At 46.3% G+C, this 13,273-nt stretch overlaps 1 protein-coding gene across 3 annotated transcripts in view; it reads left to right on the top strand.

Moving 5' to 3' along the window:
* The window catches only part of ALG9 (ALG9 alpha-1,2-mannosyltransferase), a 120,863-nt gene that overhangs the window by 42,483 nt on the left and 65,107 nt on the right, over positions 1 to 13,273 (top strand). The window contains exon 15 of one of the 3 annotated variants that reach the window (XM_075909428.1): positions 11,749 to 12,925. The exons of the other annotated variants lie outside the window; for them this stretch is intronic. Within the exon in view, the coding sequence (XP_075765543.1) occupies positions 11,749 to 11,872 (124 nt within the window). The 3' untranslated portion in view covers positions 11,873 to 12,925. Of the gene's footprint in view, positions 1 to 11,748; positions 12,926 to 13,273 lie in introns of those variants that run through there. 3 annotated transcript variants of the gene reach the window in all.

Here is a 13,273-nt window from a genome sequence, read left to right as displayed (position 1 = left end):
CTTCCCTTCTCTTGCTTGTGTTCCTGCTGCATTGAAATTCTCCACACTGTTTCCTATCAGCCTCTCACAGCTTGAGCAGAAAGGAGGTGCAGAGCCTTTTGTGTGGCGAAGTCTAGGTTGCCATAGCAGCAGGTTGGATTTGCATGCCTGCTGCTGTGCACCTTGATGGCTCACTTGGTTCAGGATGCGCTCTGTCAGGGTGTCCTCCCACCACTTAAATGGAGTTGAGAGTGTCTGAGTCCGGGTGGCTGGAGTGCACGGTGCAAATAAGAGGGAATGGGTGGCAGAGGGGTTCGCAGTCACAAGGGTCCGAGTGGAGTAGCTGGCAGTTCTGCACCCTGCGAGTTTGGTGTTCATTACTGATTGCAGCCTTTTTCCAGGAATTCTGAAACACTTCACACGCTGTTCTGAGCACCATAGAGGGTCCTGATGCAGACAGTACGGCAAAACCCAAAAGGCTCAGTCTGATAGAAACATACTGAACTCTGCCCTAAACCAAGGCCTACCTGACTAGGACAGTGCTTAACTCAAGTCTGGGCTCTGCAAAGCTGAGCCAAGTAATTGTAGCAGAAAGATGAACAAGGCTTACTAGCTCTAATCTGCTCTGTTCCTCTTCCAGGGTATGATTTATTGCTTTTGCGCCTAGAAGCCCCAGCTGCGATCAGGACCTTGTTACTCTGACCAGGTTCTAGTCTGCTATCAAGAAAAGCCTTTGCAAATGCGTTTCTAAAGCTCTTAGTTTTGTCCTGCCAACTTGTAAACCTTTCACATCTTAATTGCCCAATCATGAGCCTGTCAGAAAGGAGACAAGTCCAGGTGCTAGAGTGTTCTCTGGAACTTCCAAGAGCTTGGTTCAAACCCCTGCTCTGCCACAGACTTCTTGTATGGCTTGGGACAGGTCACTTAGCCTCTGTGCCTCAGTTTCCCATCTGTACAATGGCAAGAATAGCACTGCTGTGCCTCATAGGGATATTGGGAAGATACATACGTTCCTGATTGTGAGGTGCTCAGACACTACAGTGATGGGGACCAGACATGTTCCTCTAAATCAGCGGTGGGCATCCTAGGTTAGTAAGTGGGCCATATGAGTGACCCTTCTTCATCTCAGTGGGTCACAAGATTGTTGTAACCAAGATGGTCTCCCAGGATAGGGTAGTTTTGCTAGCCGTGCTTACATACGTAGAATTTGTGGGGCGTGCCGACTGAACCGCAGCAGCGCTTTGATTGGATGCAGAGGGAGCTCTCAGCCAATGTTATGTACAGTCTGCACGCACCTCACGTCATGTGCCCTTGCTTTCCATATGTGCCACTTTAGTAATAGTGGTGGGAGGGGGGAACCTACACTCTTTGAAACCAGAGGAATCTGACAACCTTGTTTGTGAGCAATGATAATCAAAATGTATCAGGAGCCATACATAGAATCCCGATGGGCAGCAAGCTGTCCTCCCCTGCCTTAGATAGATAGTATTGTTTGGCTCAGATAAAAGGCATCTACATGTCAGTCAAGTAACTAGAAAGCACCATGCTTTTGCTTTTCATTCTCCAGTTGGATACTAGCTCAGTTCAGGAGGATTGGACCTGGTTTGTTACCAAGTGGCTAGTGAGCTAATCACTAAGGAGTGTAGGTCTATCTGCCAAGGGTTGAATGTCTCCAAGACGTGGAGTCCGTTTCATCTCGCAAGCTCAGCTGTGGCCCCTACATTCTGCTGGACACTGGAGCATCCGCTTTCCCCTTTGCAAAGAGGGCACTCCCGGATCTGGGTCTTGTTCCCTGAGACTACACTGCCTGCTGCTTACGCAGGCCTTTCCTTTGCTTGCCCCAGGACACAATAGACTTACTCTTGCTGAGTGCCAACCCCGCTGGGGAGCAGATCTTGCCAATAAAGCAAGACTCTCATTTCCGCCATTCTTTGTTTCAGCTTTAAATGTCTCTGAGGTACCAGAGCAATGCAGGTAGGGACTATTCCAGGGATGCGGTGCATGTGTTCTAACCAGTCTAGAGAATTAGTGCTGATGGGAGCTGTGCAACAGATCACATAGGTCTGCCGTCTTGGGTGTTGGCTTCCTCCCTGGTGATGAGAAGCTGTGGTAATTGCTCCTGAAGGCACAGAATTTTTTTTGTTTTTTTGTCTGAAGTGACACACGCAATTTGTGCTGCCCCTTTTACAGTTGAGAGGGTAATTATGAGAACTGGGAACTTAGCCACGCAGGAGGAGCAGTGTTACAGAAGCTCTAGCAGGACAGATGAATGCCCCTGCAGAAAGCTTAAATAGCAGCTAATGCAACCTCTCCCCTGCAGGCCTACTTTGAACGGACTTGGAACTGGCAGAAGGCACATGCTCCCCAGAGAAGGGAAAGTTCAGGTAGCTGTGTGAAGAGCTACTTGTGTGCCATGCTCAGCCTTATCTTCTATAGTAGGTTGCTAAAGGGCGGTGTTTTCCTGACAGCCTGGGTTTAAAAACATCTGGCTATAAAATGATTGCCTCAAGCAGGACTGGGGACGGTTAGAAGGAGTTTCCAGAGAGGAGCTGCGTACGTTTCACCTCTATGCTCTACGTGTGTAAAATCTTGCACGACTGAGCGCAGCACGGGTCTGTCGGTCCAAGAAAGCCCTCGTGTGAACATGTGCACAGAAATGGCGTGAGGTCAGAGAAGGTGCTTCAGGAGCGTCCTTTATAAACTCAAACTGCTCATTTCCGAGCCTCAGCCCGGCACAAGTACGTGTGTATCAAATCCTGCACCTGGTTCCACACCAACCGTTCCAAAGCAGCCCTCGCTAAACATGAAGTAAGTGTAAAAGGCATGATTAAAATGCAGCTTAAAAAATACAAAAAGCCTCATCTCGAGCTGAGCTGTGAGGGAAGCAGCAAGTCCGTTCAGATTACAGGTTTGCAGCGCAGAGCCATGGAGCGAGGGACATTAAAAACCCTCCCCGCTCTAGCTCTTATTCTTTGAAAATAAATGACCCCAGCAGCTCAATTCATGCCTACTGAACTGCAGGCTTCTGGGACTCGCTGCGATTCTCACATTGACGTCAGCAAGTGCAAATGTAAATCTCAGCTCTCTCTGATAAATGGTGTTGCTAATTGAATTAGAGAGCACTCCGAGCCACCAACTAATTATGCTACTCAGGCAGCTGCTTTGTCCAGGTCCATTTAATTCTGTATTGGCTGAGTGCTGCCATTCTGGCATAGGAAAGGAGAAATATATTACAGCTCCCAATTGAGAAGCATATATTTTCTGGCTCTTTAGGCTTAGCCGTCTACTAGCTTCAGGCACTCCTGCTCTTGCCCTTGTGTTTTCCATTGTAAAATAGTCTTAATGCAAAATTAGGGACCCATCTTGGGCTGTCATCTTGTGCTAAAATAGTATATGTCTTATTTGATAGGTAAGAGGCTCCCTAAGCTATATAATGCTGCTTTTACTCAATATTAAGTATGAGGCTTTTAATAAATATAGTTATTTCCTTTTTTACAATCAACAGGGAATTTTCTACACTGTAAGGAAATGCAAATGTTAATAGGTTTGCAGTAGGGCACAGAGAGCTTGGGTCATGCTCGGGCATGTGCTTCTGAACTCCCTTGTGTGCAGAGATAATCAGAACATCCCAACTGCTGTATCCATGGCAGAGCACTTCTGCTTCCTTTCTTCCTCTCAGCCTCCTGTGGCTCCGTTACCTTGCCTTCTTCCTACTAGTGCTAACTTCCGAAATGCAATGTCTGGCAGGCACTTGACCGTCAGTTGAGGTGAGAAATTCAGCCTGCCACATGTGTTAGCAAAAAAGCATTTAATCTCCTTCCCCAAAACAAGACAGATCTCTGAAGGGGGGAGAGGAGCAGTCATGTAGCCACACTGTGGGCCTACATTCAGTACCCATTGAAGTCAGTGGAAGCTTTTTGTTGACTTCAGCAGGCATCGGATTAGACCCTTGATCCTCTACTGTAGAGCAACAATTCATAGGTTTGATCTAGCTAGTGGCCTGCTGAATGGGAGTTCTGTGCTGATCCAGGCCACACCCACAAACCCAAATGTATATGACAAGGGTATAGATTCAGTTGCATCTCTTTTCCCCCATTCTTCATACGTCATCAATTATCTTAGAAGCTCTGGGTTAGGCGACAGATGGTGAAAATGCTTGAGCCCTGTCTAAATTAAGTTTCTAATGGAACTGCGCCAGCCAGGAATTACAACTTCTGCTTTCCTTATAGACCTGGCCTCTGAGACTTGCCTTAGCTCTTGTGGCTATTTAACACAGAGCAGCCTTGTTGCCTCAGTGTCATATTGTACAAAGTGCCTTTCAGCTAGAAACTGGTTGTTGCTTAATGAACATGAAAGCTCAGCTTGTAATTGAGGGCCAGATACATCAGTGCCACAACCTGCTATTCAAAAGTAAGTAGTTGGAAGAGACAGGCCTTGTTGGGGAAAGCGTCTTAGGAGCCAAGCGGTAATTTCTTGGTGTCAAAGCCATTGGTTTTTTTTTGTTGCTTTTTTTTTTTAAAGGGTTCCTCATTTAGTTTTTGCTTGGATCCTCAGGCTGGGTAGCTGGAGTCAGCGTGAATGCTCTCCTTTTTGCTTTCTTAATCCTGCTAATGAGATCCTACACAACAGCCCTGCGGATCCAGCAGCCTCCATTAGCAAATGTGTATTAGAACCCCCATGTTTCTGGTGGGCACAAACACCACATTGCTCTAAAGTTCCTAGGAGGCCTGATGTCAAATTCACTCCGTAGAGAACGTTGAATTCCACATTCAGTTATGGTCCATGCCGTTGGGGTGGAGGGAACATAGACTGAGGACTTTGTACTCTCATTCCAACATCTCCCACCCATCCCCCGCAAGGTTCACAGTGGATTTCCTTCTGAGGGCAGTGAGAGCTTTGCAAAGAGATCAAGAGTAGAATATGGCCTTTCTTCAAGAATATGACCATTATTTATTTTGTTTGGCACATTTTTGTTGCATGCAGCATTACCCAAGGAAAAGAGCTGCCTGTCATTCTGCGCTTGGTTTCTTTTCCTCTCCCATCCTCTGTCTTCCCTCTCTTATCTCCCTCTAACTCTTTCCCTCCAACAGTTGCTAGGTATTGCCCCCATTTGAGGTTCCATCAGGCTCCAGTTACTGATGTCTTTCTAAGCTGGTGTTTCTGTCGGTAGGCTCAGGTAGATACTGCAGCAATTTACACTTAGGTCCCATTGGGAAGGTTTTTGCTGCCCTCTTTTAGGGCAAGCAGTGTACTTATGTTTTCAAATGAAAAGCTTAGATATATGCCACAGGGATCACTTAAACATATTTTATGGGTTGCTTCTGCTCCCTGGGCCATGAGTCTGACACCTCTAAAATTTAGAAAGGTGAATGGTGGAAGGGAGTAGAGGGAGGAATAGTTCTTGTAGAGAATAGGCATAAGGACATTCTCATGGTCTTTCTGTATGACTGAGACATGCAGAATAGGGAAAATAAAGAAAAAAAACAGGTTAAAGATGTTTAAATTACTGAGGAGATGTATTCAGATTTGTGTGGCCTGATGAATTGCACCGTAGGATACTTAAGGAACTAACTGAAGAAATCTTGGAACAGTTAACAATCATCTTTGAGAGTTCATGGAGGATGGGAAAAGTCACAGAGAACATGTGAAGAGAAAACATAGTAAGAGGTCTTTAAAAAGGGGAACAAAGAGGATTCAGGGAATTATAGACCAGTCTCCCAAACTTTGATACCGGAAAAGATACTGGAACAGTTTAGTAAACTATCCGTTTGTAAGGACCTAAAGGATAATAGAGTTATAAGGAATAGCCAAAGTGGATTTGTTGAGAAAAATCACTCCAAGCCAACCTGCTTTCCTTCTTTGACAGGGTTACTGGCCTACAGGATGGGGGGAAGCAGTAAACAGGATGTATCTTGATGATACAATTTTGATTCAATTTCATATAACATGCTCATAAACAAACTAGGGAAATGTGGTCTAGAGGAAGTTACTATAAGGTGAGTGCAGGACTTGCTGAAAGACAGTCCTCCAATCATGGTTTATGGCCACACGGGGAGGCCATTTCTACTGGCATCTCACAGATGACAGAATTAGTCTGAAATTAACATATGAAGTTCAATAAAGAAAAGTTAGGAATCATCGGTGGCGCATGGTAGCACTTGGGAGGTGCACCACCCCTTATGTCCCTGCCAAAATTTTAATTGCTAAATGGGGTGCCCCCCCACATGCTCCCTCCCTGCCCCTCTGGGTGGTCCTCCCTGCAGCTCCTCCCCCAGCACCAGTCATCTGTTCTAGGAAAGAATCAGGAAATAAAAATCAGATGCACAACTACAAAATTGGAACTAAGCAGCTAGGTGGTAGTATTGATGAAAAGGATATGGGGATTATAGTGGACCATGAATTCAATCTGAGTCCACAATGTGATGCAGTAGCAAAAAAGGTTCATATTCTAAGGCGTATTAACAGGAATGCCATAGAAAAGTTATGGGAGGTAATTGTCAGACTCTACACTGAACTACTTCAGCTCAGGGATGATGCAGTTGGAGAGCACAGCACCCAGGAAACTAACCTCCAAAAGGAATCAAACCTCAAATAAATCCATCTTTCTCTGAGTAAAAGTTTTATACAGGGGAAAGCTCATGTTTACCCTCTTTATCAACGAAAGAGAGAGATGCACACTGATCATTTCCCAGGTAACAATTATTTACACTAGGCCTGATAGAAAATAAGTGTTTTTATTAAGTAGAAACGATAGGATTTAAGAGGCTTCAAGTGAAAACAGACATATCAAAGTAAGTTACTAAATTAAAATGAAAAGTGAACTCATAGCTATTGCTAATTCACTAAAAAACTTGCTGTAAGCAGATTTGTACTGTATAAAGCTGTTCTTATTCCAGGCATAATCTTCTGGTCAGAAACAGACTCTTTTACTCTGACCTAGGTCTCCAGCCCCTTGTTATCCTTTCAGGGTTTTCCAGGCCAGCCAAAGACAAAGGACTGATAGCTTCCCATTGCTTACATAGTCTTTTTCCCAGGGTGGGAATCTTTTGTTCTATATTTCCTCCTCCTTCAAAAAATACCAGGGTCAGAATGGAATCCTAGTACAAGGTGGTATGGTCTCGTGTCTTACTAGTCCAGTCACCTTTGGACTTGATCAACGTAACTTGTAAACAGCCTTGCTTGTCCTGAGGTGACTAAGTCGTTAAGGCTATTTGGGGGGGGGGGAGGGAACCAGTAATTGCTCTCATTAGCATATTTAAAAATATAAACAGTCTCATACTTCATATTTCTAACTTTACATACAGGAATGCTACATGCATCAAAGTAGGCTATACAGATCCTCCCGACTGTAACATTAACATTGATAGGTTACATGAGGTATTTTGTCCAAAGCATCTCTGAGTTATGCTTATTTATATTCATAAGCCAGTTTTCATAAAGCATGATAGGGAACTGTCACAGAAAGGTTAAACAATTTGGGCATGTTTACTCTTGAGAAAAGAGGGGGTGGGAAGGAGCTGGTAACAGCCTTCAGATATGTTAAAGTGCAGTTATAAAAGGAATGGTGATTAATTGTTCTCCATGCTCATTGAAGGTAGGATGAGAAGTAATGGGCAAGGGAAATTTAGGTTAGACAGTAGGAAAATCTTTCCAATTTAAGAATAGTTAAGCTCTAAAATAGGCTTTGAGTGGAGGTTGTAGAATCCTCCTCGCTGGAGGTTTGTAAGACAGGTTGGTCAAACATTCGTGAGGGATGGTGTAAGTCCTGCCCCAGCACAGGGAGTTGGACTTGATCTCCTGGGGTCCCTTCCGTATGTTGATGCTAACTGTATTCTCATTGGGGATTTCAGCTACTGAGTGTTGCTGCTTTAAAAAAAAATCAGACCCTCTATCATCAACCACTGGACAAAATGGGCTCCCATGGTGTCAAGGTGGCACTAAGAAGAGGCTCTCTTGTCAAGCTGCTGTCAGCATAACACGAGAAAGGGAGAGGCTGTGTGATTTGAGGCCGTTTCAGTGCTGTGGACCCTATGCACAGGAGTGCAGCCAAGAGTGCCGCCTCCTGTTCTGTCCTGTAGCAAAGCTCCATAAGGCAAATTAAAGAAATGACCTCATTATAACACCGGGCGCTCTTCCCTACCCCAGTCAAGCCCAGAGCTTGGAGGATTGTGCTGGTGTGCGGGTCTTTGCTACTTTCTTGGCTCAGCAGGCCAGTTTCCTCACTCTCATTTTTCATGCTCCTGTTTTTTAACAAGCATACAAAACAGCTTGAAATTGCTTTTTCTTGAGTGAAATGAAGTGAAACTAAAGTCGCTCAGCAGTGAGCTCGAAGCTTCAGGGTTGTGGGATCTCAGTGTTTGTGCATGCCAAGCATTGTGTTGCTGTTGGCCTGGGTGGCAGTGGGCTACCAGGCGTGGTGGGGAGATGCCAATGCAAAGCACAGTGATGACATGGCGTTCATTGGTTAGCTCCAAGATGCAGAGAAGGAAATGCAGGGACTGCTCCGTGAAGAAGGTGCCTTTGCCTCCAGCCATTATTGTCTCAGGGCGTGGGGAGGAGACTTCAGTTTCTACACACAGAGAAATGACAGCTGGGAAGAATGCTCCTTCTTTAAAAAAATGTGAAAATTACCTTCTTCCTTCTAGCTATTTGCTGCTAAGTGATTGTGCTTAGAACACATTTCCATTCCAGCAGCTCAGGATCTTACAAGGAATTAGGATTTCCCAATGTTTCTTTTATTTTGGGAACACGCTGGGTGCTTTATAATTTGCAAAGGGCCCAAATGTTGTTGCAGTAAATGAACGCAGCTTTTGATTCTCTCCTTTCTGAAATGACATAAACATCATTTTACATCCCACAGGGCAGCCCCTGTGCTTGGCTAGAAGCAGACAAGAGGGATGGTGGGTGTTGAGCGGACGGTGTGGCCTTTTGATGAAGGCAAAACTGGATTCAGTCCCCTGCTCTGCCTCTGTGAGCTTGGACAAGTCTTTTGGTATTTGTGTCAGGTCTTGACTCACCTCTGTGGTGCCGGTTGCTCCGGGAATGGGCCCAGCCTCAGAGCACCCTATCCTGGTGGTGTCTCACGTGCTATTGCCTGCATGTCTGTTTTCCACCATGCATTCAAACCCGTGTTCTTCCCAGAGCATGGCACCCTTCCTTCAGGATACTGCCCCACAGCAGTGCCCCTACACCAGTGGTCCCCAACACGGTGCCCACGGGCGCCATGTCGCCCGCGGGGGCATTTGTGTGCACCCGCCAAGTGCTCGGTGCTGGCTTGGCCCCGGGCACATGGCGCATGCATGGTGCCGGAGCCAGCTCCGGGCGCATGGCGCACGGTGAGCGCTGGCCCCGGGAACACCGCGGATTGGCCACCCGCGCTCTGGGCATGCGGAGCCTGGGGGGAGCGCTGGCCCCGGGTGCATGGCGCTTGGGGGGGGCCCCGCCCCCTGGCGCATGGCTATGGGGCGGCGCCCCCGGGCGTGCAAGTGTCCCCGCCCTCTGGCGCCCGGCGGGCAAACGGCCACGCCCCCTGGTGCCTGGCAACCTCAAATGGTTGGGGACCACTGCCCTACACTTTGTGAGTTTCTCCTGCCAGGAAGCTGCAACCCCCTATACACACCTTGCCTCAGTGACCCATTGCTCGTGGTCATCCAGCCCCTGCCTGAGAGGCAAACCACAGTCTGAAATGGCCTCTCATCATTGGCGAGAGGGTGTGGACCTGCTGCCTTCTCCTGCCTTGACTGTTTCTCTGCAGCCCTAGTGCCTGTCTGGGTCACAGTCGCTTGGGGTTTATTCAGACCTGAGCTCCCTTGGCTCACCCTGCCTCCCGCTAGCACTGCTCTGTCCAAGGTATCCTGTACTAGCAGGCGACCAGGTCCATTTCCCTCCAGAGCTGGAGCAGGAGGGAATGTTCCTCCTGCCCAGGAGCCCTTCTTATAGGGCCTAGCCAGGCTCTGATTGGCTGTTTCATGCCTCTCTCTAATTAGCTCCCAGGACAGCCCTCTCCCAGGGCTATTTTTAACCCTTTTTCTTCCAGTGCAGGGCAACTACCCTGTCACAGCCCCTCAGTTTCCCATCTGGAGATAACAATACTTCCTTTCCCCTACGCTTTGTCAATTTAGTTTGCAAGCTTTTCAAGCAGGGGCTGTCTCTTACTCAGTGTTTGTAAGTACCAAGGAAAACGGGGCCTGATCTTGATTGGATCCTGTAGGCCTTACTTTAATACAAATAATAAATAGTACCTTTCCTTGCGGGAAACCTGTATTCCAAGCTGCAAGAGACCATGTGTTTGGTGGCCTCCATTAGATCCCAAGTAGTGTGACACACTGAATTTTCCAAGCGCCTTTGGAGTTTCACAATGGCCGTTGCTGTCACATTGTTTTCCTGCTGCATTTTTGGTTTAGAAATATGTTTCATGCTGCTTCTAAACAAAAGCAACCCCCTCTCCTGCAGCCACTTTTTCCTTAAACAGCGTGAATTGAGTACTGCACCAGGCAGCACTTGTAGCATTCCATTTGATTCCATAATCACTGCTGGGTTATCAGCAAGCTACTCGAATTATAGAGCATCTCAGGAGCGTCCAGATAACACACCCTGGATCTATGTGTTGGCCCTGGCCTCTCAGCATGTTATAAATCACAGATTTGACCGTTATTGCTGCTTATCCAGCCTTTTGTTTCTTGGCAGGCATTTGCATTGATGGCATTTAGTTATACATCTATCAAGGCTGATGGTTTCCCAGCAATGTAATCGGAAAGAGATAAGTCTGGAAATGAGCTTTGGTGTTCAGAATGAAACACCCTGGCCTCAGTACCAATTTCAAGAGATTGCTAAAGATTGCATGGCTTTTCAGTGGAATTTTCAGCGCTGCTGATTAAGGAAATTATCTTATTTTTGCACTCCTTATTTAACCAAGAAATTGACATCTGCTCAGTGGAAGAATACATACACTTAAAGTATACCAAGTTAGTAGTGCAACAGCAATTAGCGGCCAGATGAACGGATACTAATTTGATAAAGCCATCCAGCCTTTCTCTCACAAGTGCTCCATTGGTGCAGTTGTAGCAAAGTATTGGGGCTAAATGCTACTCCCCAGCCCAAGAGGGTCAGGGTAAACATGCCCTGAAGACTGATAGCCTGCAGCAGGTCACCAGGCAGGACATAGGATGGTTCAGCCCTTCTCTAATTTGAGATGCTGCAGCAGAAAAGTGATATGCTGGAAAACAAGACCCTAGAGCCAATTGCTTTTTTCCCCCATCTCCACTGCTTTGTTAGAGAAGGGGGAAGAGCGCGCTTCCTAAAACGAGTAGCCTTTAGGAGACTGGAAAAGCCAAAAGCAAAGCAGCTAACTTACTATCTCTTAATGCCTCCCTTGTGCTTTTCCGGGGAAAGGGAGTTTTGGAATAACATCTCTGAGTAATCTCATTTTGGCTGAACTACCTGCCTTCTGGCTCTTCACACCGAGGAGAAGCCATCTTTTCATAATTACTGCCATTACCGCAGGAATGGAGAAGGGGAAAGAGTTCTGAACTAACAGGTCTGGTTTCTGTAAAGCTGGTAATCCTGATACAAAACAGCTTTGGTTGTACTGAGAAGGAAAAGGCAGAATGGAGCTCAGTGTGTCTGTGTCACTGCTGTTCCCCACATTCCTGACACACGGCCCTAGTCCCAGGTCCTGTACTAGGCATCGGCTGTTCTTTTGTGGCACTTCAAAATACGTTTTCTAAATGATCACTTTAAGTCCGGTCTGTTTTTCCCTTTTGGTTTCAGGTCTTCCAAGCTGCTGCGTGCTTTCTATGTCCCTTTCCTGTCTGAGCGGCACACGTCATATGCAAACTACACCATCCTTAAGCCCCGGAAGTCAAAGCAAGCCAGGAAAAAACCAGGAGGTTAGCAGTGCACCTGTGGACCAAAAATGATCAGCCAGCTTTGTCGGCCACCTGCTTAAACCTTCCTAGGGGGAAAAAAATGCTTGTAAGGTTCTCTAATAAAGATTTCCCACCTGGTGATTTCACTCTGCAAGCCTCCAGCTGTAAAGAGTACATCATCTGCTCTCAGTTCTGTTACTCTCTGCTCTGCCTGCACAGCCTTTTTCCAGAATGTACTGGTAAGAAAGTTTGAAAATCCAGCAGCCACCTACAAATATATTATCCCTGTTGCTGCCTGCATTATTATTTATTAGACTACTGAAGAGCAAAACTAAATAACAAGACATGACTATGTTAGACCGTGTGCCGGGATACTGTCTGGCACCAGGAAAATCCACAGCCTCTCTCTCTCTCAGTAGTCCTCATCTGTTAAATAGATGCTTGCCTACTCCTAAGAAACATTATTTGCAGATAACAGCATTTGAAACCCCCCAGCAACACAGCAGAGGCAGTGACTCTGAAATGCTGAGAATCTCAGCAAACAAGACAGTCTATACCATAGAGAAAAATTCCTAGGATCACTCGGGGTTCCTAGGATCCAGGAGATACTTTCCAAGGAGAAACTTGCACTTTCAAACAAACTGATTTTTTTTTTGTTAATTATCTGTCTTAATGGGATGTGATTTCATTTGCCTTAAGCTCTCTTTTCCTTGTTGTGGTCCTAGATATTGTGAAAGCACAGGGCTTTTATTAATCTTATTTATTATTCTGTGTGTGTGTGTGTGTGTGTGTGTGTGTGTGTGTGTGTGTGTGTGTGTGTGTGTGTGTGTGTGTGTGTGTGTGTGTGTGTGTGTGTGTGTGTGTGTGTGTGTGTGTGTGTGTGTGTGTGTGTATGTCTGTGTGTTTAAAGAAACATAATGTCCTGTGAATTTTAAATGCCTGGAAACTGCTTATGGGGGTAAAAATGATTAATGATTGTGATTCATTTTCCCAAATCTACAAGGATGTGTTCAAGTTCCCTTTTGTCAAAGACTCTCCAGGCTGATGGTGCAGTATTAAACTCTACCCAAGTTTTTACAGCCACGTACTATATTATGAACCTGATTAAACATGACCTTTACATCAGTTGTGTAGAAACCTGTGCAGGGGCACAAGAGGGGGAATGTCAGTGAACTTGTCCTCTGTGCAGAGGGACAGACAGTACAAGCTCTGTGCCTAGCCTAAGCCCTAATCTGAGGGGTAAAATGAAACTTAGTGGTGCGTAAGCGTGGTGCCCTGCATGCAAATGGCCCTTTCATCCTGTGTGAATCACACACACACACCCGAGAGAACAGATGAGTTGTGGCTGTATATGAGTGGCTCTATCTATGAAGGGGTCTGCCCTTGTGTGGGGACACAGTGCTGACGTGGGGGGCTGTGGTGGTCGA

This window comes from Pelodiscus sinensis, chromosome 26, assembly GCF_049634645.1.
Source record: "Pelodiscus sinensis isolate JC-2024 chromosome 26, ASM4963464v1, whole genome shotgun sequence".
Classification (NCBI taxonomy): domain Eukaryota; kingdom Metazoa; phylum Chordata; order Testudines; family Trionychidae; genus Pelodiscus; species Pelodiscus sinensis.
Note: the sequence above shows the minus strand (reverse complement) of the source record. Positions and strands in the feature narration are given on the sequence as shown.